Source organism: Carettochelys insculpta, chromosome 9 (genome assembly GCF_033958435.1).
Source record: "Carettochelys insculpta isolate YL-2023 chromosome 9, ASM3395843v1, whole genome shotgun sequence".
Lineage (NCBI taxonomy): Eukaryota > Metazoa > Chordata > Testudines > Carettochelyidae > Carettochelys > Carettochelys insculpta.
Window position 1 is genome coordinate 64,116,610 of NC_134145.1, and position 26,217 is coordinate 64,142,826.

The following is a 26,217-nucleotide window of genomic DNA, read 5'->3' on the forward strand; positions in this document are numbered from 1 at the left end:
CTGTTGGCTCAGCCCGGCCCAGGACCACGGCAGCCTCAGCTGCTCAAGGGTGTCACTGCCAGGGGCAGGGTCCTCGGCCTCCCCAGGGCCTTGCAAGGTACCAGGTGTACTGGGGCTCCCACCCGGCCTCACCTGGGGGGGCCTTGCTTTTGGGGTGGGGCAGAGCAGGGCAGCTGCTCCAAGGCTGCTGGAGCAGGTTGTGCTCCCACCCGCCTGCCCCTCAGGGGCTGCACCCAGAGCTGAGCACTCAGGTAGTCTGCAGGCTGTCCCCACAACCGTTGCTCTGGCTCCTGGAGGAGGAAGCGGGCCCGAGGCTCCTATGGCCCAGGCAGTGCCGCCTCTCCCCCGGGGGTGCAGGAGGCGGCATGCGGTGTGTCCCACATGGAGGGCCCAGGGGCAGAGCTGAGCCTGGCTGGCGGCTGTGTTAATGCCCAAGAAGAGCCAGCAGCCTGCACTGCCCCGCCCCGCCCCACCTGGGAGAGCACGAAGCACTTCCACTATGGGGAGCAGCTGGGCAGAGCTGCCCCCACTGGCCGCAGCCACCCTTGCTGACCACGGTGTGCCACGCGCTCCCCAGCTGGCCTGCAGACCAAGGCTGGGCTGCACCCTCGGCCATTACCCCCCCACAGGGAACGCCTCTGGGTTAGCGCCGGGCTGACTGCAAAGCCCCACATGGGCAGAACACGTCTGGCCTCAGCAGCGGCCAGCCTGACCCCAGAGGTGTGAGACTGAACGGTGTCCATAAACTGACTCCAGCGCACCAGGGCTGCACCGCTGGCCTCAGCACGGAGCCGGCTCTCTCTCCCCCTGCTCCGTCTGAACGCGGCCGTGGGCAGAGCCCTGCCTGGATGGAGCTTTCCCAGCCCGGGGTAAGTGACACACACTGTTCAGACTTGAGTCCAGCTGCGACTGCGGGAATGAACAGAACAGGGCCGCTTGCGGAGCGGGCCACCCCCAGCGGTCCGGCCCCGCTGCTGGCAGGCAGAGGGGTCAGCAGTCTCTCGGGAGAGCGCGGCTGGTTGGTTTGAAGCAGGCTCCAGCAGCCAGCGCCCAGCTCTGGGCGGCTGACGATGGATGGGCCGTGGGTGCTGCATAGGCTGAGCCTAGTTCTGGGAAGAGCGATGCCAAGACAAGGCGATTTTTATCCTCCTGTGCTGAAGCGCACACCCGTGTCCGCACGGAGCAGCTGACGTGGTTTGGGCAGGGGTCCCTCTGCAGCAGGGCAGGTGCCTGGTGCATTCCAGCTCTCTCCTGCCTCAGGCCTGCTCTGACTTACCCAGCCCCTCGACTGCCTGGGGGCTGCTCTGCTCCCCACTTCCAACCGGCCTGAGCTCAGGGCTCTCTCGCCCCCCGAGCCCCTCATGTTCTTCTCCCTCCCCGAAGCTGGGGGCTGAGGAGGACACAGAGGGGCCCCTGGCTCTGCCTGGAAGGATCCCCTGGGGATGTTCTGCCTGCTTTCAGGCGCAGCAGGGCCCATGGGAGTGCCGCTCCAGGGCTACAGCAGGGGTCCTGAACCAAGCACAGGAGTCCTGCAGCTGTCTCAGGGTGGAGCTGGTACAGAGGGACCATCTTCTCTCGCCCGTGCTACGAGCAGTGCTCTTCGCCAGCTCGAGCCTGTTTAAAACTGGCCGGTCTGCAGTTCAGGCAGCTCTCTGCAGGGCCTTCCACGGCGCAGCTCGAGGCCAGCTCCTTCGTAAAACCAGCCCTGGCCCTGCTCTGACTGCCAGACGACGCCCCGCGCTAGGGTCTGTCTGGCTCAGCAGCTCTCACCCAGGGGAGCGGGAAGCAGCAGGACACTGCTGCGTTCTTTCTGGCACACCCCGCTGCAGGCGGCGGCCCCAGAGCATTCACTCCTTGCAGCGCCTCGGGTGGCTTATTGCACCTGGCTCCAGTTTCCCTTCCGTGTTTACACCCCCCATCCCGCTCGGGCTAGACGCTGAACTTACCGGCTGGTGCTCGGCCAGGCTCTTTCCCTGCCTGGAGCCTGGGTCCAGAGGGGTTTCCCCCATGACTAGGCTGGAGGGGAGCAGGCCTCCCTGGGGTACTCTCCCTGGCAGTGCAGCCATCACTGACTGTCAAAGGGATTCCTGCCCCGCGGCACAGGACAACCGAGCTCGTTGTGAGATTTCAAAGGGCACTTCCCTGGCCCTGACTCGGTGCCTTTGGCTTCTCGGGTCTGGGCTCTGATTTACTTCCCCCCCTCCCCCAGCTGTTAGCAGTGTCCTGCTCTGGCTGGCCTGGCACTGCTCTGCCCTCTGCCAGCTGGGGAGAACCCCGGCTGTCTGAACCTCACTCCTGGTTCCTGTGCCTTGCTGCAGGCTGGCGCTTGGTACGATCCCTGGCAGGTTCCCCGAGCCCCTGCAGCACAGGTAGGTTAGGCTCTACCACTGCCCTGGGCTTGCTGGAGGAGGCCCTATCCCCATGTTTGCGCTCATGCGGAGTGGCTGTCACACATGCACCTAGAGACCTGCCCTTAGGCAGTGCTCCAGGGCCACCCTTGGTTTGCAGCTACGCAGAAATAGAACCTGCCTCTGCCACGGCTCCCATGTCCCCCCAGGAGCAGCTCGAGGTCACTGCCGGCTGCCACGAATTCCAGTTCTGACCAATTCAAAAAATGGGGAGGGACCAGAGAAGTGGAGAAATCAAATGCCCTGCTCCGCCCCCACCAGAAAAAGCAGGGCCCTGGCCCTTCGCCTTCTGCGTGTAGCGTCGGGCAGCCCGCGGGGAACACGGCCCGCCGCCCAGCTAGCGCTGTCAGGACCCAGGAGGGGGCCGGCCCAGGTTTTGCTGCACAAAGCGGCATGCTCCTTCCACTAGGCTCGGTGCCCCAAGGGGACGGAGGGGACATGCGGTGTTCGGGCTTCCTAGAGCGTGGGATATGCAGGCGCCAGGCAGGGCTCCGCCGGGAGAGCTATGCCAGCCCGCAGCAGAGCAGTGGGGGCCGAGGGCGCTGCAGGACTAGCCTTACTCTGGCCTCTCGTGGGTGATGCTGGCGAGGGGGGCGGGCACAGAGCGCACACGAGTGAAATTCAGATGAGACTAACACGGCGGGAGACATGCCGGAGGAGAGAACATGAGGCTCAGAGGATGGACGGCTCACTGGTTAGGGCTGCTCCCCAGTCTGCCTGACCTTGGGCAAACCTCTTCACCCGTCAGTACCCAGCCAAGCGCTGCCGGCCCTTGCAGGGGTTCAGAGGGGAGCTCAGAAGATGACAACCCTTCCCCTCGGGCTGGGGAAGAGCAGGTAACTCAGGTGCCGAAAAGCATCCGAACCCCAGCTCCAGGCAGCCCGAGGCCAGGGTGCTGAAAGCAGCAAATCCAACACAAGCTGCAGCAAGAACACGCTGCACGGACAGCTCCGGCTGGGGCTGTAGAAGCATCACCTGTGCGTTAGGCCAGGCTGACAGGGCTGCAGTCTGGGCTGGGCAGGTTAGCAGATGCTGATGGGGGAGAAGGTCCCAGTCCAATGAACAGGGGACTAGACTTAAAGAAAGATTAAGAGCTCCATCTGCACAGGATGGCTAAGAGGGAAGGCAAGAGGCTAACGGTGCAGTGTGAAGAGCAGCAAGAGGAGACAGTGACAGGTGTGACTAGGTGAGATGAGTGAAATTAAGGGAAGGAAAACCTAGAGCCTACAGCGAAGAGAAACCTGCTGGAAGTGAAATGGCTGAGGCTGCAGAAGCAGCCCTCCGCACACAAAGGGAAGGGCAGGCACTCAGCACCTTCCAGCAGCAGCCCAGGCGCACTGGGAAACAGCCTGCACTGGCTCAAGACGGCCCAGCCACGCCTAGTTAGGGCTGCCCCATCCTTGCCCAGAACTCCAGCACAGAGGAGACAGGAGGGGAGGTTAGGGCACACGAAAGGTTTGGTCTCCTGCTGAGAGATGCCCCCTCCACCCCCGAGGCAGCGTGTGGCCAAACGAGGACGCTGACGTGCCCTGGCTGCCAGCTTCTCACTGTTGAGAGGCTGGGCCAGACAGCAGGTGGGTAAGTGAGGCAGTGGATCTATGTCCCCTCGTCCCCAATGCTCGTAGAGACAGCAAGAAGCGGTAGATTTCCCCTCGGCCACCAAGGGATTCTCAGCAAGAGGCTGGTGAGGCTCTCACACCACAACTGGCAGCAGAACGCCTTTCCGAGAGGGAACCCTGGAGCCCAGCAGGATCCTACAGCCTGGCCTCAAGCATCCAACGGTGTCCTCAGCCTGCCCAGACATGTCCCCCGCCAGCCTGAAAGGAGCATGTGCTGCCGGTCTCTCCTAACCCAGCTCAGCCTGCCTGGCTCTCATCCCAAGGGGGTGGGAACTCTCCCTTCTGCTGCACAGCAGAACCAACGTGCCCATCACTGCAACCCCGTGGCCAAGCTCAGAACACCCCAAGGTGGGCAGAAAAGATCCGAGTCTCAGCTCCTGGAGGAGCTGACTGGGCTGCAGCATGAAAGGGGCCATTTCTTTGGTGGCCAAGAGTAAAAGTTGGTGGTACAACAGCTACTAAAACCACACACTGCCTGGCCAGGGAGCTGGTCACAAAATGACCATCACCTCTCCTGGCTGCCACTGCTCCGGTCAAAGACCACAGCTCTGCCGGCAAGATGGACCCTGCTTTGCCTTCACTGTCACAGAGCCCAGTGCTAAGGGCAGGGCTTCACCGCTGGGACACCCAGGCCTCTGCGAGACAGTACAGAACCTTTAGACTGGCTTTCAAGGGAGGGAGTCTTTATTTGGCCTGAGGGAGAGGAACATGGGGAAGAGGGGCAGGAAGATGGAGGGGGAAAATCAACTAAAATGGAATGACTCGGATGTGCAAATACGTTTCGTAACCTTCACTGCAGCGTGAGAGCTGGGAACGGAGACGAGACACAGGTGGGCAGTACCAATGACCACCTCCGCACTCGCTCGACATGTAGCGCTCCTATCGGATCATTAGTAACGAGTCAGCCCGCCCCAGTCATCAGCCAGGCTTGCTCTGTTAGTGAGCAGATGCGTCCAGGGCAGGTGGCAGGGTGCAGGCCAGAGCTCAGGAGGCATGCTGGGGTAGGACTCTCACACGCTCCTGCTCCCCACCTCCAAAGGCGCCCAGGGTCTCCAGCCTGCGCAAACGTTCCATGCTTCTGCCCAGAGCCTCTTCCAGTCGTCCACGGAGCGCCTGGGCCTCCTCCAGCTCCGCCTGCAGAGACTGGCCTCTCTCAGGGCTAGTTAGATACGTTACACAGAAAGGGAAGAGGTTAGACGGGAACGTCCAGACCAGTAAACACACACAGCTGCATCAGCTCGTGTCCCAGCACAGCTCATCAGTGCTCAAGGGCAGAGCCAGGATCAGCTCCTGCTCCTTCTCCACTAACCCCTACCTCAGGCAGCCGCGGGTGCCAGGCCCAGCACCCACGTGGGTCAGGGAGAGGTGTATGCTCCCAGAGCAGGTCACCAGACTCGCCCCCAGAAGGCGGTGCGGGACAGTGGCTTCCTGGCCATTGCTGGCTATCCCCCCGACCCACTTGGAAACAAAGTCCCCGAGCATGCTCTCCTGCTCAGCTCCCTGACACTGCTGCGGTTGGCCCAGGGGTCACCTGGCAGAGGAGAGCAACACCACCACGCTAGGAGGGAAGGGAATGAACTGAACTGCACAAGCCACTAGCAGCCCCCCTTCCCCGCAAGGGATTGTAAGAGCGATGACTGAACACAGGGACGGCAGCTCGGAGGGGTGGCAGGAGGGGGGTGCGTGGGCCTCCCTACCTGTCAGGGTGAGCGTGGAACTTCACCAGACTGCTGTACAGCTGCCTTTCTGCCTGCAGGGCCTCATTCAGACGGCTCTGCTCTGCCACCAGCCCCTCGAGCAGCAGCAGCAGCTGGGAAGAGCAGAGGCAGAAAGCAAGAGCTGACAAGGCAGGAGCTGAGCAAGGCCTCAGGCCTGGCTAGACGGAGTCCAGCCTGCAGACTGGAGTTGGTCAATCCCCCCATCTCCATGCCCTGACATGGCCTCTGGCCTCCCCGTGCCATACGGAGTCAGAGCCCCTTGCAGGCGCACAGGCCTTCCCTCCCTCCCTCCCATGGGAGCACATTACAGAGCGGAACTGGCAACAGAAGACGATTGTAATGGCAGGAACCGGCCCCAGGCCTGAGCCTGCACCCCACGAGCGATCCCCCAGCAGGAGACTCCCTGGAGCGAGCACTACCTGCTGTCTTGTGCTTTCTGTCGCTTTCTGTCCCCGCGACTCTGCTGCAGTGACTTTCTCCCGAAGCACTAGCACTTCCCGGGTAAGTCGCTCCATGGCTGGGACTTCCTCGGGGTCCACCAGCTGCATCTGCAGGTCCTGAAAGCCAAGGAGAGCGAGGCTGGCTGAAGCCCAGGAACCAGAGGCACATGAAGCTCATACAAACCAGCACCAGCTGGCATTGCAAAGTTCCTCAGACACACACAACGGGTGCATCTGGGCAGAACGCCAGGAGTTGCCTGCCAGATGGAGCCCTGGGTTCCCAACTCTGTGTTTTACAGGAACCACAGCGCAAGGCACAGGGTTCCAGGGCCCAGATGTCACCAGAGCCATTCACAAGGCCTTGAGTACAGCTCAGGCATCTCCACATGCATCCGTCTCATTGCTGAGCTAGATGGACACACAGCTTCCTGCCGCTGACATGATAAGGTTCATTGCAAGCGAAATAGAGGCCTCAAGGCGGGGGGAACCGGAGGTTCTCCGCCAGCATCCCTCGGCAGCGCTTATCACACAGTATGTCAGGAGACGGGCAGGGACCCCACCTTTACAAGGTCCTCTTTGCTCTGGATGTTCCTGGTCAGCGACTCAATATCGGAGGCCCGCACCTGCAGCTCCTTCTCCTGCGCAGCCACCACAGACTGAAGAGCCGAGAGCTGCAACTACAGAGCAGAGGCAACGGGGTCAGCGGAGGCTCGGCACCCCAGACATGTGCCATAAACACTCCACGCCAGCTAGCTGGTGCTGCCCCAGCCATCCCAGCCCACACCCTACGGGGTGCGCTGGCTGGAGTTGGGAGGGGCCTCTTTCACTCAGCAAAGCATGCGGCACACTGCCCCTGTCCGAGGCCAACAGCGGCACTTCCGAGCCCGGCGGAGGAGGGCCAGACGGGGCCCCAGGAAGGAAACTCCTTCAGCCTCGTCAAGGCAGCATGGCAGCTCCACAACCAGACCCTTTGTTTACCTCTCCACCGAGAGAGGCGCTGGCGGAGCTGGTGGCCCCGTTGCCGTAGAGACGAGGGTTGCCAGTTTGACGCCTATGATGCTACCTGGGATCAGCGCTGAGGCATACAGGTCACCGGCCTGGAAACCAGGGCATCCCCAGGTAAAGCGCAGGCCAGTGCTCACCGAGGTCACAACCTAAACGCTTTCCGTTTAGGCAATACGCTGCCACTGGCGGGGAGCGTGGCAGCGAACACAGACCAGCCGCAGGCAGTGCGCTGCTCCGGACAGGACCCGGACAACGAGACCAATCTGCCCCAAGAAAGCAAGAGGCCGTTGAGAGGCTGCATGTCACTGCCAGGACAGGAACCTGAGCAGGACTCCAGGGCTGGCAGCCTCCATCCCCTCACCAGAGAGCAGGCAGTACCAGTGCCTGCAGACTGTGCTGTGCTGGGTCCCGTACAGACTGGGAGGGGTCGGGAACACAGGCTGCTCTGCAGCACGAGTGACGACAGCCTCCCGCTGTGGATGCTCTAGGTCCGGCCACAGACTCACCCTGCTTTCCCTTTCCTTTCTCGTCATTAGCACCAGCTCCTCCTGGGCACTGACGAGCTCCTTCTCCAGCTCCGCCGCCGCCGTCTCCAACAGGCCTGCAGAGGAAGTCACAGCCGCAGGGGCGGGAGTCACTTGCCAGACATGCGCTGGTTGGCCGAGTGCAAGCATCCTCTCTTCCCAAGCTACAGCCTGAACCCTGCACACGCCGACGACATTCGCACCCCATCCCTCCCCTTTCCAAGGCGCCTGTTCCCACAGCAATCCTCAGCTACCAGCCCCGCCAGAGCCCACTGCCAACCCCTCCCCTCCAGAGGCCACAACCAAGCAGCCCCAGCCCTCGGAAGTTGCAGGTATCACCCCTAGCCCCACCCCCAGCTAACTGCACTCCGAGCAGTGGAGGGAGGGCCGGCCATTGGGATTAGCCTGGTGGTCAGCAGACACCAGCTCCCTGTCCTGCACCACCTTCCTCCACTCAGCACCGGAGTCCAGAACCAGTCAGTGACTCCAGAGCACACCTCCCGCGGCCAGTGCATAGAACTGGGGAAGGAGGGCTCTGACCAGCACTCCTGGTTAGCGTTCCCTGGCCCTCCACAGGACGCTTGTCACAGAGACAGCTCTCCGCTGGTGCAACTGGGCGGAAGCTGCCACTGCACTGACCTCTCTCCACCCTGTCTTTGCTGTCCTCTCCCTTGGGGATCTCGCTGGGGGCGATGTCTCCACCACCTCCCGGAAGCAATTCCTGAGAACACAAAGTGATCAGAAATGGCCCTGCACAGCCCAGAGCCACCCACCCAGCTCCAGGGCTCACGGCCCCGTGCCAAGCCTGGACACCTGCCAGCGTTCCACCACAGGCCGAAACGGGGTTTTCAGCGACAGGGAAGCTGAGCAGAGGACAGAACCCAGAGGCGCACACATGGGCTGAGACACAAGCACAGGGAGCCAGGACGGACTCTGAAGAGACGCGCCCAGAGCAGGAAAAGCGGTCCTGGCCCACGTGCCTGGGTTGCACCAAGCGGGACTAAGAAGTGGCGGCAGCAGAGGAGAGACGGTCAGAGACTGGCCTAGGGCTTTGACAGCTAGACCGAAGAGGAGAGGATGAGTGGGAGCAGCTGTCACCAGAGCGCGGCAGGTCTGGGTGCAGGCGGCACCGCCAGGCTGTGTGCATGGGTGACAGCGCCGGGCAGCACCTGCTGTCAGTGCCTCGCCTTCTTCCAGACGCCCGCTGGGGGCAGCAGCGGCGAGCAGGACGGGGAAGGTTACAAAGCTGCTGCCCAGTCAGCCCTGTTGTAACCCGCAGAGCCCCCAGAGGAGCTCAGTGCGCTAGCTAGCCGAGGCAGGTCTCGGATGCCGCTCTGCGTCGACATTCCCGCGCTAATGGGCGCTCAGCCCGACGCTGGACAGCTAAGCAAAGCCTCCCCCGCTCACGGTGAGCGACCTGGACGCGGAGACAAGCTGCTGCCCGTCCAGCCCAGCACCGGGCCACCTTTCAGCTTCAAGTGAAAGCTGGCTGCTTGTTCGCCACGGAAGCGTTAAAATGCTCAGCGACAAAGGGCTTCCAAGCAACGCTTCGCACTCCGCATGAAAGGCAGGTACACGCGACAGGTCAGCTAAGCAGTAACAGTCGCCCTTCCTGCTCCCACCCCAGGCCAGGCCATTCTAGGAGACTGGGTCTCCCTGAGCTCTCTTCCCAGGGCTTCCACACGATCTGCAGAGAAGGAGCCACGGAGCGACTGAGAAAGCTGCTGGGCTCAGAGGAGCATGTTTGGACCCCAGCTGGACTCCCCTGAGCAGGAAGAGTCGTTCTGGCCACGCCTGGGCTCCGAGGCACTGCAGCCACATGACGAGCCGTCTGAACAGCTGTCGAGAGCACCCATGCCCTGAGCCCAACCGTGGTACAGCTGTCCTCACTCCGCTCTCCTCCCCCATCCCCCTCCCGTCTGCAGCAGCACGCGAGTCCTACGGGAAAGGGAGGTTTGTCCTCAGTCGCTGACTTCCTCCTCGGCTCCTTCCCCACCAGCTGCTGGCGCAGGAACTGCACCTCGGCGCTCTTCTCCGTCAGAGCCTGCGCCATCCTCTCAGCAGCCACCTGATGCAGCGGGAGAGCAAGGGAGAAGCAGATGACAAAGTCAGGTCTCCGTTGGCCACTGGCACAAAGGCTGGCCCCGCTCCTTGCTCTGGTGACAAGGACGAGCTGGGGCTGCTGGAGAGGCGATCGGGAGGGCTCCTTTCCAACACCTTGCAGGGCCTTTGCGGCAGTGCACGAGTCAGTCCGTGCTCTAGCTCTGCCATCACAGCCCACGGCTTCTCTTGGCCATCCTTTGCTGAAAGCCTCTTCTGCAGCGCCACAGCTCTCTGGCTGGGACAATGAAACTCGCCTGGGCGTGGGGGCTGCCAAGGACAGCCATGCGGGAGAAGAGGAGCACAGGGACAGGAGCGGGAGGGGAGGGAGGCTGTTCGACCCTGTCAGAAAGGAAAGTGACTGCCAAACCCCAGCGGTTTAAAGCTTCAGTTGCAGCGCACAGGCCATGCAGAGGTAAGACGACTGTGGCGACAGTCAGACAAGAGCCCGCAGTACTGGTCTGTGAAATCCAGCTAGCGTGCCGCAGCCAGGGCTGCCTCCACCCCTCTGATTCTGTGCTGGGGACGCACCTCTACCTGGCTGCGAGGTTTGTGTCACCACAGCGGGGAAGGGCTCCAAGCCTCACCCTCCCCATGGCAGCCGGACAGGCAGCGGTGCAGCGAACCGCCCACGTTCCTCCCCCCACTGCACCCGGGCAAAGCCTGACCAGGTTTGATAACACTGGCCCATGTGACACGCGGACAAGTGAACTGTGCTCTCTCAGCGTATTGCCACAGAGCCTCCCCCAGCCAACGTAACCTTATTCCGCATTAACCCAAGGTGGGAGCTCACCGGCGAGGGGTTCTGAAACGGGAGATGTGTCCTGTGCACACACTGCCCCCCCACCCCCCCCCGGGGCCTTGGAGGCTGGAGACCAGTTTCCATGCTGGCCAGCAGCTGCTCTGAGCACCACTCACTCGGCCTCGCTGCTCCCGGGCGCCCATGGCTTGAAGCAGCTCCCGCAGCTCGGTCTCATGCTGCCCAGCCTGGCTGCTTCTGTCGTTCAGCAGCTCCTGCAGCATCCTCTCCTTCCGCTGGAGGCGCACACACAGCTCCTCCGCGATCTCACTCTGCCCTGGGCCCAGCTTGCAGAGCAAGGTTGCTGTGAGCTCCTGAGGAAAGAGGAGGCGGTTGAGCTGTTCTACTTACATGCTCAGAGAAGTCTGGCAGCTGGGGGTGATGGCTGTGCAGCCTGGGACTGCCCCATGGCCACAGGTAGCCAGTCAGCAGCAGAGATTTCACACACAGCCAGCATTTATGCCACCCAGTGCCACCAGGGCCTGCCAGGACCCCAGGGGGCAGCTCTCCTGGCTCACTCTCCTGTTTCCTGCAACACATATGGAAGGGGCCAGGCCATGCATGTCACTGATGCTGACGCAGGGCTGGCAGTTGGTGCTTCCAAACTCAGGACTAAGCTGGGGAGATATTTTTACAGCCAAGCCTCTGCACAGCATGATGCAGAGGGAGGGTGCGGATGGAGGCACGGCAGCAGGGGGGCATGAGCCTTACTTCCACTTCCTTGTTCCTGTCGTGCAGAGAGGTCTGCAGCTGCTGTATTATCCCCTCCTGCTCCTTCTGCCAGCAGCTGGATTTCACCTCCACTTCCTCTTTCAGCCACTGCAGGTTCTGGCAGGCTGCTGCCGCCTGCTCCAGTTCCAGGGTCTTGGCTTTCAGCAGGCTCTCCATGCTCTAGGGACCAGGAACACACAGAGGCTCATGTGATTTCTTGTGTGCTTATTGAACTCCTCGGTGCAGCCCCAGGCAGCCCTTACCCTCACTCCCTGAGGAAAGTGTCTCCTCCTAGCCCACCCAGCAACGACACACGGAGTGGAGCTATTCCGGACTGGCTGGGCCGGGCGGCTGCCAGCAGAGTGCCTGGTGGGGAGGGGTGAGGATGTACACCAAGTGCCACACCGAGGAAGCACTCGCCAAAGAGCCAAAGACTAAAGAATTGGCAAAGCTGCCTCTCAGAGACGGCCCAAGGAGGTCAGTCTATTCAGCTTAACAAAGAGAAGGACTTGACCACAGTCCGCATGTCCTCCCATGGGCCAAATGCTTAATTCCAACCCAGCTGAGAAAGGTGCACCACCATCCCGCGGCTGGAAGCGGCGCTCCCCTTAATCCTGTCCGTCCACGGGCAGAATAAATTCTGTTACGGGCACCAAGGCCCACATGGCTGTGCATTACCAACAGACACATCGCTGCCTGTGGACGCTCTGCCGGTCAGCTGTGCAGCCCCTGAATTGCTCCTGGGCAGCTCCCAGGGAGCAGTAGCTGGAAGCTAACGCTAGACAAAGTTCAGTCTGGCAATAAGATGTAACAAGGAAGCTAGTTAACCGCTGGAACAACCTCTGCAGGCTCCCGGCAGATTCGCCATCAGCCACCACTCTAAATGAGCATCTTCTCAAAGCCGACTGCAGGGCAGGTCACTGGCCTGTGGCGTACGAGAGGTCAGACCGGGTGATCACCTTGATCCCCTCTGGTGGAGGAAGGGAGCAGACGGCTGAAGCACTAACGAAAAGGCAGGCCCCAGCCACGCTGCCCCACGGTCGGCCGGGTGCTCTGGGGACCACCCACACCACCGGTGCACTCTCACAGGGACGTGAGGCTAGGGAGCGGCTCCCACTTACGTGAACAGTGGCCTCGCTGCTGGACAGGGCGCTGCGCAGTCTCTCCAGGTCGTGCTCCTGCGCTCTCACACCCAGCTGGAGCTGCCGCAGCTCTTGCTCCTTCTCCTCCAGGGCACAGAATTTCTCATCGATTGCTCGCTACCAGCAGAGAAAGGGCAAGGCAGAGGTCACAGACTCTTGTGCAGGGACAGCAGCCAGCGCTATTGGCCCGCAGCCCTCTTCACTCTAGGTGGGACAACTCAGCTCAGCCTGCGGGGAACAGTGGGGACGGCCCCAGGAGGGCAGATATGCCATGGGCAGGGAAGGGCAAGCCAAGCACAAGGGAGCTGTACCTACCAGCCCTGCAGGAGGAAAGGACGGGGAGGCTTTGCTGGAAGGCCCTGCACTTACCTCCAGAGCAGCATCTCGGTCCCTGACTCGCTGTTGCAGCTTCTCCAGCATAGCGTCAGTCAACGCCGGGCTCTTCTCTGAGCTCTGCCAATGGTGAAGAAGCTCCCTGGATTCCTGAAGGGGCCAGAAGCACATGTCAGCACAAACCTGGACATAACCGAGCCAGCGCAGGGAGTTGCGAGGCCAGAGAATGGCGAGGCCAGATACCAGCTCTCTCTGAGCCCTCTCCCGACTCTCCTGCCCCAAAGGATGGCAGAGTCTGACCAGCTCACCAGGAACTACCTCAGGCTGAGCTGTACTGCCATCGGCCACAGCACCAGGGCCCTCCTTGTGGCTGCAGCCTGATGGTCACCAGCAGACTCCAGGCCCCAGAGAGCTGCATGCAGCCGTGTGGTTGCTGGCACCCAAATACCAAGGGAGGTTACTCCCAGACACACATCACTTCTCCTCTCACCTGCAGAAGCTGCTCTTTGTGAGCCAGCCTCTGGCTCAGACGCTGGATACACTGCTCCTGGGTCCGGATCTTCCGGCACCTCTCCCCTTCCAGAGCCTGCAGCCGCTGCACCTTGTCCTGCAGCTCTGCCTGTACCTGCTGCACAACAGCACGCAGCTCCTGAAAGGAAACGCACATCTCGTCTCTTTTCCAAAAGGCTAACAGGAAGCCGGTCAGTCCCTCACATCTGAGACAGACACATCCTTAGAACCGCTGCTACCCTGTGACTCAGAAGGTAACGGGCAGGCTGGGCTGAGAGCCTGACTCCTCCTGCAAGAGAAAGGGGCACGAACCCTTCAGCAAGCACGCAGCTAGCACATGGGGTTCAGCTTACGGAAGCTCAGCTCTGTCCACGTGTGACACACGTATGGACGGAGACAGGCTTCCACAGCTCATGGACGGATGTCCGTAGGCATCTGCTCCCGTTACAAGATACCAGTAAGTGATGCTACTGATCCACTGTGTCCCACCCCAGCGCTGATCGTGTGCCTGCACTTTCCAGCGTAAGCTAAGGGGGACGGCAGAAGGCACAGCACAGAACACACTGGAGACGTTCCGCTAACACAAGTATTATGGAGGTAAATGGGTTGCTTTCGTCGTATGCAGAGAAAACACGCTTCCTATCGCCTGCACATGGCATCAGGCTGTACCTGATTGTGTTTCCATGACATCCCTTTCAGCTGCTGTTCCTCCTCCACAGCTGCCTGTAAGAGCTGAGCAGCTCTCCTGGCTTCCGCTAGCTGGTGCTCCTTCTGCAGCTGAGCCCTCTTCAGCTTCTGCACCTCCAGCTGGGCGCTGAAGAGCGTGTTCTGCAGATCTAGCAGTGCTACCTGCTGCTGCTGGGAAGAGGACGGCACCTCCACGGTCTTACAGGAGAGAAGAGCAGAAACGTGAGCGTTAAGCCTGAGCTCATGAGCGTTGTTCAGAAGGACGCAGAGGACCAAGACACAGAAACATCCAGGGCTTTTCAGTTAAAGGCAAAGGTCCCTCACATCTGCAGGACGGAGGAGCCCAAAGGGACATACCTGCACTTGTCCAAGCTGGCTCCTATTTAACATGTCTTGTAGTTTGGCTATGGTCTCATTCTGCCCTTCAATCACCTGATGCAGCTCCTCTGTCTGCAAGAAGAGAGCCAACTGTCAGCTAGCCCCAGGAGTCTGGGACGCTGCCTGCCTCTGCCTCATTTAAGTGCTTTACGAAGAAACTAGTCACAGGCAAAATTAGCCAAGTTCCCTGTGCTGCGGGCTGGCTGAAGGATTCCCTCCCAGTTGCTGCCTTGAATGGCCTGCTTCCCTGCACCCACATTTCCTATGCAAGGGCACAGCTCCGCCCTCCCCGGCCCAGTTACCTCACTCTCTTTGCTCTTCAAGGCCTCGTTCAGACTCCGGATTGTAGACTCTTGTCTCTGCGATGCTTCCTGGGCTGATTTGAACTCAAAATTCACCTCGTTCAGCTTTTCCTGCAGAAACTGAGCACAGAGCACAACAGTTTAGCTACCCAGCCCATTGCTTCACTGAACTACCCGTAAGAATCCCCCCACTCCATACTGGGTCCACAGGGCCTGGAGGTTCCTCTTTACTTCTCCAGATCAGGACCACTGCTGCTCCAAGGAGCTGGCAAGTGAGGGACAGGCAGAGGGTGGAGCTAGGGAGCACAGGCGTCTTTCCGCCAGTGGCTCTATGGAGGCCCCTGACCCAGGGGAAGGCTTTAGAACTGGCCTAAGGAAGGAAGTGGCACGGTGTAGCTACAAGAAGGAAGCTGTTCCTCGCCTGGTTGTAGGCCAACAGCACCAGCTCAGGCTGAGCAACTTCCAGGCACCTGCAGTGCCACTTCAGGACCATTGCTAATTAAGGGAAACGGGAATCCTCAAGGAGCTGGATGCACTGCTAGGGATCCAATACCCTGTTGGTGGCCTCGTACTGCTGGATTTTGTCCTGCAGCGCAGACGCACGCGACTCAGACACACGCCCTCTTGCTGCAGGGTCGCACTGAGTCAGCTGCTCGTCATCTCCAAGCAGATTCTGGGGACACAGAAGAGAAGACAGGTGGCCTCAGTCCTGGTTCGGTTTCCATTCCGCTCTCAAAGACGTGGTGGCTTCTCTAATGCTGATTTCAAAACCTGGGCTCCTCAGAGCTGCTAGCCACACCTCCAGCCCTTCTTGCTACATGCCTGGCAGAGCCCTCGGGGACCCTCACACCCAAGGCTCTGCTCTTAGCCCACCCTTCCTCCTTTGCACCCGCACACGGGGTGATCTGCCCTATTCTTATCGCGTCTTCCACCTCTCCAGGCCAGCAGCTGATCAACCTACATCCCCTGCGCCAACCCACTCGGCCCATCTGTCCTGGGGTCAGCTTCTTCTGACAACAGCCAAACTCAGCTTCCTTTGGAAACACCCTGCACCTTCCACATTCTAGCCCCGTCATCTACCACCAGTTCCCACCAGCCCCTAATGCAGGACCATTGCTGCCTCGCCGTCGCACCCAGCCTCTACGTCCTTACACTTCTGCCTTCACATCGCCTCCACGGCCCAACCTTTCCATCCTACCCGCCAGAAAACATTCTTCTTCAGCCCTGACCTCCTACCCTAGTACTGCAACCTCGTTCTTGGGGGCCCCCCAGCACCCACATCACCCCCTCCAGTCCACGCAACACACTGCTGCTACAATCACCTTCCCGGCCACAGGACTGGGACACCTTTCCTACCCTCTTGGAATCATTCAGCTGGCTTCATCGCTCTCTGTAACGCATCTAACCTGCTCCTGTGCTGCGCCCTGCTCCTCCCCTCCACCAGCGATGCCCACCGCAGGGCCCTACTTTAGACACAATCATAAGAACATAAGAACGGCCATACTGTGTCAGACCAAAGGTCCATCCAGCCCAGCATCCCATCTGCCGACGGTGGCCAATGCCAGGTGCCCCAGAGAAGGAGAACAGAAGACAATGATCAAGTGGTTTATCTCCTGCCATCCATCTCCTGCCCTTGTTCAGAAGGCTAGGGCACCATACTTTATCCCTGGCTAATAGCCATTTATGGACCTAACCTGCAAAAATTTATCAAGCTCTTTTTTAAACCCTAATAGAGTCCTGGCCTTCACAGCCTCCTCGGGCAAGGAGGTCCACAGGTTGACTGTGCGCTGTGTGAAGAAAAATTTCCTTTTATTAGTTTTGAACCTACTACCCATCAATTTCATTTGGTGTCCCCTAGTTCTTGTATTATGGGAAAAGGTAAATAATTTTTCTATATTCACTTTCTCCACACCATTCATGATTTTATATACCTCTATCATATCGCCCCTCAATCGCCTCTTTTCCAAACTGAAAAGTCCCAGTCTCTCTAGCCTTTCCCCATATGGGACCTGTTCCAAGCCCCTAATCATCTTAGTTGCCCTTTTCTGAACCTTTTCTAATGCCAATATATCTTTTTTGAGGTGAGGAGACCACATCTGCACGCAGTACTCAAGATGTGGGCGTACCATAGTTTTATATAGGGGAAGTATGATATCTTTTGTCTTATTATCGATCCCTTTTTTAATAATTCCTAACATCCTATTTGCCTTACTAACTGCCGCTGCACACTGCGTGGATGTCTTCAGAGAACTATCCACTATAACTCCAAGATCCCTTTCCTGATCTGTCGTAGCTAAATTTGACCCCATCATGTAGTACGTGTAATTTGGGTTATTTTTTCCAACATGCATTACCTTACACTTACCCACATTAAATTTCATATGCCATTTTGCTGCCCAATCACTCAGTTTGCTGAGATCTTTTTGTAGTTCTTCACAATCCCTTTTGGTTTTGACTGTCCTGAACAACTTGGTGTCATCTGCAAACTTTGCCACCTCACTGCTTACCTCATTTTCTAGATCATTGATGAACAAGTTGAACAGGATCGGTCCCAGGACTGACCCCTGGGGAACACCACTAGTTACCCTCCTCCATTGTGAAAATTTACCATTTATTCCCACCCTTTGTTTTCTGTCTTTTAACCAATTCCCGATCCATGAAAGGATCTTTCCTCCTATCCCATGACCACCTAATTTACATAAAAGCCTTTGGTGTGGGACCGTGTCAAAGGCTTTCTGGAAATCTAGGTATATTATGTCCACTGGGTGCCCCTTGTCCGCATGTTTATTAACCCCTTCAAAGAATTCTAATAGATTAGACAGACACGACTTCCCTCTGCAGAAACCATGCTGACTTTTGCCCAACAACTCGTGCTCTTCTACATGCCTTGCAATTTTGTTCTTTACTAGTGTTTCTACTAATTTGCCTGGTACTGATGTTAAACTTATCGGTCTATAATTGCCAGGGTCTCCTCTAGAGCCTTTTTTAAATATTGGCGTTATATTGGCTGTCTTCCAGTCATTTGGTACCAAAGTGGATTTAAAGGATAGGTTACAAACCACTGTTAATAACTCCGCAATTTCACATTTGAGTTCTTTCAGAACCCTTGGGTGAATGCCGTCTGGTCCTGGAGACTTGTTACTATTCAGCTTATCAATTAACTCCAAAACCTCCTCTAATGTCACTTCAATCTGAGTGAGTTCCTCAGATTTGTCACCTAAAAAGGCTGGCTCAAATTTAGGAACCTCTGTAACATCCTCAGCCGTGAAGACTGAAGCAAAGAAATCATTTAATCGCTCCGCAATGGCACTGTCTTCCTTGATCGCTCCTTTTATATCTTTATCGTCCAAGGGCCCCACTGCTTTTTTAGCGGGCTTCCTGCTTCTAATGTATTTAAAAAACATTTTACTATCAGCATATGCCTGCTCCCCCAACATGCATGGAACGCCCTTTGTCAACGCTTCTTGTTCACACACGCTGCCCTCTCCCCCCTCGCTCCGGCACTAGGCCTGAAAAAGTTAGCCAAGACAGACATCTGTTTACCCGGAAAGCAAAGAAACACCACACCTTCCTTGACACAGTAAGCTGTGTGCCAGCACCAGCTGGGTAATCACACAATGCTCTGGTTGAGGTTTCTGGCATCAGCCCCCCTTGGGTCTCTAACTAGGCCCGGCAGCTCTCTGGGGCTGCAAGGTGCGCAGCACTCTTGGGGAGGGGGGAATCAGCAGCGATACTCAGCTGTGGTTCTCAGGGCAATAACACCACCACCCAGCTTCACAACTGGAGGAGCCAGGAGAGAAAGCCTGCTCCAGCATGCCTGGGCACAGCTCAGGCGGCAGCTCACTTTGTTCAGGCCTGTCGCCCCGAGTTCTCCTCTCTTCGACCATAGGAAACGGGTCCCTCTATGCGGCAGGCCTCCCCCCAGCAACAGCAACAGCAACAGCAACAGCAAGGACTTGTGAGCCCTGACTGCCTGGGGGCAGCCCACTGCCCTTCACCCTTCGGAGCCAAGAATCAGCAGAGAGTAAAGAGCCAGCGTTCAGCCTCCTCCTGCTTCCTCATGCTCCCCATCACGGGCAGCTGCAGCAGAGGCCACCTTTGCACAGCTTGGCCACTTTCACCTCTCTTTGCCCCCACGTAGTCTAGGCCTGCTGAGAACAGGTTCACACAGCACAGTGCTGGAAGTCCCACTCCTGTCACCGTCTCCATCTCCATGTTTTGAAGAAGACGCCAGTACCAACCATGGCCAAGCAGTCATCTGCCTCACAAACCATACTGCTCTGAGACATCGTAATCGTCAGGCAGAAGCCTAAAAGGACTGCAGACGCGCACCAGCATTTTATGGAAAGGCAGCACTTTGATCAGCAGATTTCCACGTTAATGGAAAGGGCACATTGCTGTCTGGTTCTTCAAGAGTCGTTTTCGCACTGGGCCAAAAAAGGGCACAAATGTTTCTATAAAAAATATTTACTTAGCTGACAACTGCCTGAGTTTCTGTTTTTAGCATTACAGTGATCTAGAGCGTGATTAAGAGCTTTTCCCTTCTGCCAGATCATCGTGTGCTGGTGAGAACATTTTGATGCCATGGAAAGAAACAGAAAATTGCAAAATCAACACAAATTCATGGCAGAAGCAGACATGTGACAGAGACTGGAGTTTGGAAAAGCCTTTGTAAGTAGCTCTGAGATGCAGCACAGATGGTAAGACACAAGAGAAAGCCAAGGGAATTAAAGCCACTTACAAATTAATGTTGGTTGCACTCTGAAAGACGTGCATCAAGAAAATGAGATCCTCTACCAGGTCCCCAGCAAGGAAAGGAGAGCAGACACACAAACTAGGGCAGAGCACCAGCTGCTGCACTGGCCCTCACTAGAAAGGTTTTCGGAGAACCCACGGTGGCGTCAGCCAATCTTCAAACACAAGCTACAAGTGGACTGGCAGGCTCAGCCCTGAACTTGTTCTTTTGACTGTGCTGTGGAGGAGCACAATTTCTAATGGAACAACAGAGCCACATCAGAGCTGAAGCAGAAAGGGTACACGCCCCTGGAAAACACAGGACTACAGAAACACTCGGCAGTACTCACTCAACAGGAAACATAGCCAATGGCTACGGTTGCCATAGTAATAAACAAGAATCTTTCTAGTCCTGGAGGCTAGCTGGCACGAGACGGCACGAAGACTGCTAATGTGAATGCAGTTAGACTGACACGGATATTCCTGAATTGAAGCTGACTGAAGCTTTCTATTCATTAACAAAAAAGTTACAATAGAGGAAGGTGATGTCTTCTGGCCACAAATTAATCAGGATTTTAAAGCCTGGCAAAGCAGAGAAAATCCGGAGCTATACACGGACTGGAATCTACACCGTGGGGAAGACACCTGGAATTCTTCTGCAAGTCAAATCTCCAACTCGCAAGACCACGTTCACACCTACTCAAGTGGACTTTTTTAGAAGGACTAGGAGGCGACCCATATACCTAGAATGCTAGCCCTAAAATCATCCACTGGAGCAAATCCATCTCCAAAAGGCATCGTCTCTCTCGGTAACATACCCCAGGGTGCCGTGCACACCTAAGAAGTGTTTTACAGAGTGCGGATCAGCTTCGGCCCTGAGAGGAAGAAGGCTACTTCAGAGCAAAGCAGTTAGAAAGGGCAAAAGAAAACAGCATGTGTAACAGCAAACGTCTCTGAGAGCTAAAAATGTTCCTTTTGGTGGAACTTAATTTAAATCAACTCAGACAGTCGCAAGGAAAAATAAAGAAAGAGCATCTGCTTGGTAGGAAACTAGATGCAAACCCAAACTCAGAGCACAGGAGTATACAGCCATAGCGGAGAGAGAAGTGAAGGGTGGGGAGAGAAACGCGAAGGCACAAAACTGCACAAGGCTCCTTTCTTCAAACAGAGCATGAAGACACACCTGGCAAGGGAAAAGGAATGGGCTGCACGGAGGGAGCACAGTTAAAAGGGCGCAACTATGTAGTCCTGATCTGAGTTTGGCTATATTTTAACCACCCATTTCATCTCAGCACATCTGAATCCAAACTGGTCTCTGGGCCAGTATTTGGTTAATCTAACATTGCAAACTGATCTCTACCTGTACCCGAAGTGGCATATAATCTTCACAGAGCTCATCCCATAGCTCCTGCAGGTCACAGAGCTCCACAGGAGAGGGTTTTGTAGCTGCACTGAGGAAGCCAGAATCAGCATTCAGCGAGCCAGGAGGAGCACTTCCATCCACCAGGTGATGGCTAGGCTTGGAACACTGCAGGATGGATTTCACTGGAATAGGTAACCTGCTCCCTTTGGGACTCTGAACTGGCTTGTAGTCAAAGGCTTTGATCAGGCTCAGGGCTAGCTCCACCTTATTCCCACACAAGGATGAGTTTGGAGTGGTACGGTCATCTGAGTAACCATCACACTTCCCACCCCCCGTTACGCTTTTGTCCGCTTCCTCGTCCTTCTGTCGTGGAGGGCTGATCTCCACGGTTTTGTCCAAGGATTCAACAGAGGAGCCAGGAGTCTCCTCTTCCATACTCTCTTCTTCCACAGGCATCTTGGCGCTAGCCAAGTCAACAATTACAGGTTCACACACAGAGGAGTCCTCATTGCATAGGCTAGCAGACCACCTGGTGGAAGGACCACCAGAGATACTCCTGGCCACCTTTCGTGGGACTCTGCAGATTGCTTCATAGTCAGCATCTGCAACACGTAACGCAGTACAGCCATGGCACCGCCTGGGGCGGTGACCCGCACTCTCCGAAGAGTGGCAGCTGTGAGGTTCCAGGGTCAGTTCTTCATGTTCTGTCCAGCATTCAAATCCAGAATAGGCAAAGTCCTCCTGAAGAAGGGCTGTGTATCTGACATCAGGCAGGCCAGACATGTCCACAGTCACATCCCCAGCACCTTTGTCATCACTGGCGGCATCCTCATTATTTCTCCTATACATGCTGGCAATGCAAAACTTGAGGCGATCCTTCTCCAGCAGCAGCTTCTGCAGACGCTCGATGGAGAGGGCTTCGATGCGGGCGATGACCGTGTCGAACCGGTAGACGCGGTCCAGCATGAACGCACACTTGCTGCAGGCAAACTCCGCTTTGCCATCTCGGCAGACCTCCCTGCCCAGGACGTGGGACAGCAGCACCTGCAAGTTCAGCTTGGCAGCGGTGTGGAATATCCAGCGTCTCTGGTTGCCACAGAGCTCCCGGGCACAAATGCGGCAGATCTCCCGCATCTTCCTCTCCTGCGCCCAGACCCACCCTGGGTCTGCTGGGGGAGTCCTCGGAGACGGTGCCCAGACCCTGTTCACTTAGTGTATCTCGTGGGGGTGCTCCCTGGGACCCTGAGGGCTCCCCCTCAACATCCTTCAGTCTGTCCCCTGCCCTACGGCCCCCCCCCCCCACAGGCTCCCACCTGCCCCAGAGGGGTCCCCTCAACTCCTCAGGCTGCCCCTCGCCCTGGGACCCCCGAGTCCTCACAGACAGACCCCCCACTCACCCTGGGACCCCCCAGTCCCTACAGACAGCCCCCCAACTCTGGGACACCACAGACGGACCCCCACTCACCCTGGGACCCCCCAGTCCCTACAGACAGCCCCCCAATTCTGGGACACCACAGACAGCCCCCCACTCACCCTGGGACCCCCCAGTCCTTACAGACAGCCCCCCACTCACCCTGGGACCCCCCAGTCCTTACAGACAGCCCCCCAATTCTGGGACACCACAGACGGACCCCCACTCACCCTGGGACCCCCCGTCCCAACAGACAGCCCCCCACTCACCCTGGGGACCCCCCCGTCCCTACAGACAGCCCCCCAACTCTGGGACACCACAGACGGACCCCCACTCACCCTGGGGACCCCCCCGTCCCTACAGACAGCCCCCCAACTCTGGGACACCACAGACGGACCCCCACTCACCCTGGGGACCCCCCTAGAGGCTGCGGCTGCCCCCGCCCCGGGGCCCCCCACCAGCGGTCACCTCCCCCTCGCCCGCAGAGGGCTCCCAGGGGCCGAGGCCGGGAGCCGCCACGACACGTCGCTCCCGCCGCCCGGGAAGCGCCCGGTGCCTCCGAGGCTTTGATTACGGCTCAGATTGCAAGATGGCCACGCCGCGCATGCGCGCCCGGCCGGGCATTCTGGGAGTTGTAGTTCCCGCCCATCGCCTCGCGGCGCATGCGCGCGGCGCTGGCCCAGGGCCACAGGACGGGGCAGGCCCCTCTCCCAGCTGTCGGGGGCGGCTCAGCACGAGCCCCGCCCGGGCAGCAGCAGCCGCGCTGGGTCCTCAGCGCCATGCAACCTGGCAGCCCGCCTGGGCAATGCCCCGTGCACACCAGTGCCTCCCTCCCACCGACTGCCCTGCACCCGCCACCCCGTTCCGCGCCGCACTGCCCAGCACCAGCCGCATCTGCCCACGGGCTGCGCCCCTGTGCAGCCAGGGCCACCCCACCGCGCTCAGCCCCAGCGCTGCCAACCGCCACCGGCCCCCTCCTCCCAGGGCTGCTGCCAACACATCGCAGGCCCTGTGGCGGCCAGCACCACCCGCCATGCACAATAGCACCCACACAGCTCCCAAGGGTGCTGGTCTGACACTAGTGAGAACAGGAGCGAGCCTCTGCCATGCAAGCTCCTCTCAGATCACAGCTCAGCCCCAGGCTGGGGAGCCCACGCCCAGCTAGGCAAGAGAGGGGTGTTCAACAGCCACAGTCCTTTCAGCCTGCTAGCAAGAGGTGCAGTACTGCCAACAGAAGAGCCAATCAATGCCCATTGTCGTATCGGTGATGACTTGCATTACAGGAGCACTGAGGGGTCAGGGACTCATTCTGTACAACACAGAGACAGTCCTGCCCTGAGATGCTCACAGGAGGGAACAGGCAGATAGACGCAGCAAACAAAGGGGACCGTGTGACCAGGGATCTGTTGATGCCAACTGGCAGCGGGCAGAGGGAACACACTAGACAGGGCACATGCACAACAATTCAGTCGGGGCGGTTCAGGAGCGCTCGCTCGCTCGCTCTCCCCCAAGAGTCATGGCAGAATGTGAGGACGGATGTTTAAGGAGTTTGGTAACTGTACCGAAAACTGTTCTTAAAACGAGGGCGGTGCGGCAGGTCAGCAGAAGGTGACGTGTTTCTCACGAGCAGGAAGTGACACAGGCTGATCTCCGCGTCTGGTCAGGGATGTATGGCGGGTTCCTGGTGTACGCCTGTTCGCCGGCCGAAGCAAATGCCAGCCTACAGCTTGCACAATCTCCGCCAAAGGAGAGCTGCAGGCTGGCAGTGGCTTGTGGGGTACAGCTGAGACACCCGTGGCCTTTCACACCGGAGGCCAGCTGACAAGCGACGTCCTATAAACAGGAGAGCGGGGCCAGCCCCAGCAGTAACAGCAGCGAGGGCTGTGCTCTGCCAGGCATGGCAGCCACTTGCTGCACACACCACAGGGTGTTTTCAGTGGGCAGAGGCACTGACTGCCTGGGGGGCTGGCAGAAGATGTGCAGCCTGTGCCCTGCCGTGGCATCCCAGCTTGGCACTATGACCCAGGCTTTATGCTGCGGCTCTCATAACCCTTTTGCTTGCACAGGAACCCTCCCCACGTAAGCCCAGCGAAGTGGGGCCCCTGAACTGGGCCAGGTTCGTACACAGCCAGCGCCTATCGCCGAGAGGCAGATGCTTTCGGGCTGTAGACAGTGTCGGATCCAGGGCACCCTGGACCCAAAGCTCTCAGTGCAGCAGGCCTCGAGGCATGGCCCTTATCTAGCTAGGGTTTTCCACAGCCCCCATCAGCATCCTAATGCACGCAGCGAACACCCACAGGCTTGGCCCAGAACCTGAAAGGGGCAGGGGACTGGTGCAGAACAAGTCTGCTCTTGAGAGACAAGAAGAAACTACATGGTTCAAATTGAGCCCGGTTGCCGTGGGCCAGTGGTAGCCAATACAGTGGCCCCAGGGAAGCAACTTCCCTGACAGCGATCCATGGGGACAGGCTGCTGCAGCAGCAGGGAAGTGCCAGTGTTGCAGGGCAAGGATTGGCATGAGACCCCCCATCTGCCACCCCACTACGAACCAAAACCGGGAACCTGCTTTGCCTATGTGCAGGAGCCCCAGCCCCCAAAGCAGGGATCTGTTGCAACTAGGATCTCCCCAGAGAATACATCCACTTCCGCGCAAGCACCATTTCAGCTGAGCTTCCAGGTATCCTGACATCAGCAGGAGCACTTCAGACCAAAGGCCACCGGTGGGTCAATTCCCCACAACAGAATCAAGTGTCTCCGCGCTCACCAGTAGATTTCTGGGGACCACCCTCATATCCTGTCCAGGAACACAAGTCAAGCAGGCTGACGAGAGTGCCGCCCTTGCAGGCATTGCAGAGCTCCAAGGGCGTTACGGACTGTCCCTTCAGCTCCAAGTCCGATGTAAAATCTAATCACGTCCTTTCCCCCAGCCACCACCACCAGGAAGCTCTGCCACTTAGCAGCAGCCGTTCTGTGCATGTGCATGTCCACACATCCAGGCTCACCGTCCCGCCACTTTGGTGTCTCTGTGCTCTCCAAAGAGCCTGGACCCTCTTCATCATCACTGGAGCTTATGCTCAGTTCCCACAGTCTCTGCACCACAGGATGCAGGTAGCGAAGCCAGAACTGTGCAGCGTGAGCCTCCAGGAATGTGGCTTTGTGGAGACAGTATATCCAGAGAACCCCCAGCTGCTGGCACTAATCAACCTTGATCCCTCCCTTGATCCCACTGGAAGTCTTACTGACACTTGGAGCTAGATTTTCAGAGGATATTTTAAGACCTCAGTTTACAATTGCACAAGCAGGTGATGGTTAGGAAGAACAAGAACCATTACAAGACTCGCCCACAATTCTCTACATATTGTGGCCTAATTCTGTAATTTTTCCTTTAGCTTTTCCTAACAGCGAATGAGCCACAACACGGCAGGCCAACAAAGATGCCCTAGGGACTGGAAAATGTGCAGGTAGTACCAGCTCATTAGCTGTTTGCAGGCTGGAGTGATTAGCATCAGGGTGGAGAGCCAGGGTTCAGAGACTGAATCCTGCCCTCGGTTACATCTGAGCAGTCGTAGATTTGGGTTCCAAAGGGCAGACGGCATGGCTGGCCTCTGACTGAATTCCCATACTCAGGGGTGAGGCACCGTTTGGTGCCAAGCAGGGGAATCTACAGGCTACATTTGAGGAGGTCACGGAGCAGCTTCCAAGCCGGACAGTTGTGTGCATTTCACTTGTGCACTGGAGGGACGGGGGTCGGTGGGCTGTCACTTATTCGCCAAATCGTCCTCTTTTTCTTTTCTGCTTGTCAGTTTGAATTTTGGGTGGGTGAGTCATTTATTGCCTAAACATGCCTGGCAAAGAGTAACCCTCCAGAAAGCTGATGTCTTTGGAAACTGGGCCCAGCCCTCCTACCAGGAAGTCCCAAAGCATTGCTACCCTAGATCCTGCACCGTGTCTGGAGAGTCACAGGTGTAACCTTTACTCTTACTGCTCTGAATGTTTGTTCATGAAAATACGCCCAGGGCTCCGCCTAGTTCCA

General features: G+C 57.9%; 1 protein-coding gene across 7 annotated transcripts in view; it reads right to left on the minus strand.

The window, feature by feature from the left end:
* PDE4DIP (phosphodiesterase 4D interacting protein) overlaps positions 1 to 26,217 on the minus strand; it is a 66,244-nt gene that overhangs the window by 22,920 nt on the left and 17,107 nt on the right. For 4 of the 7 annotated variants that reach the window (XM_075003198.1, XM_075003192.1, XM_075003195.1 and 1 more), the window contains exons 1-17: positions 20,771 to 22,011; positions 15,230 to 15,349; positions 14,677 to 14,796; positions 14,354 to 14,446; positions 13,979 to 14,194; positions 13,290 to 13,448; positions 12,836 to 12,949; positions 12,446 to 12,583; positions 11,325 to 11,504; positions 10,733 to 10,927; positions 9,657 to 9,782; positions 8,354 to 8,435; positions 7,697 to 7,791; positions 6,746 to 6,862; positions 6,165 to 6,302; positions 5,725 to 5,837; positions 5,059 to 5,186 (exon numbers count right to left, since the gene is read on the minus strand). In XM_075003198.1, the coding sequence (XP_074859299.1) occupies positions 5,059 to 5,186; positions 5,725 to 5,837; positions 6,165 to 6,302; positions 6,746 to 6,862; positions 7,697 to 7,791; positions 8,354 to 8,435; positions 9,657 to 9,782; positions 10,733 to 10,927; positions 11,325 to 11,504; positions 12,446 to 12,583; positions 12,836 to 12,949; positions 13,290 to 13,448; positions 13,979 to 14,194; positions 14,354 to 14,446; positions 14,677 to 14,796; positions 15,230 to 15,349; positions 20,771 to 21,907 (3,271 nt within the window). In that variant the 5' untranslated portion in view covers positions 21,908 to 22,011. Of the gene's footprint in view, positions 1 to 5,058; positions 5,187 to 5,724; positions 5,838 to 6,164; positions 6,303 to 6,745; positions 6,863 to 7,696; positions 7,792 to 8,353; positions 8,436 to 9,656; positions 9,783 to 10,732; positions 10,928 to 11,324; positions 11,505 to 12,445; positions 12,584 to 12,835; positions 12,950 to 13,289; positions 13,449 to 13,978; positions 14,195 to 14,353; positions 14,447 to 14,676; positions 14,797 to 15,229; positions 15,350 to 20,770; positions 22,013 to 26,217 lie in introns of those variants that run through there. The other 3 variants (XM_075003194.1, XM_075003193.1, XM_075003197.1) reach the window with 2 other exon arrangements.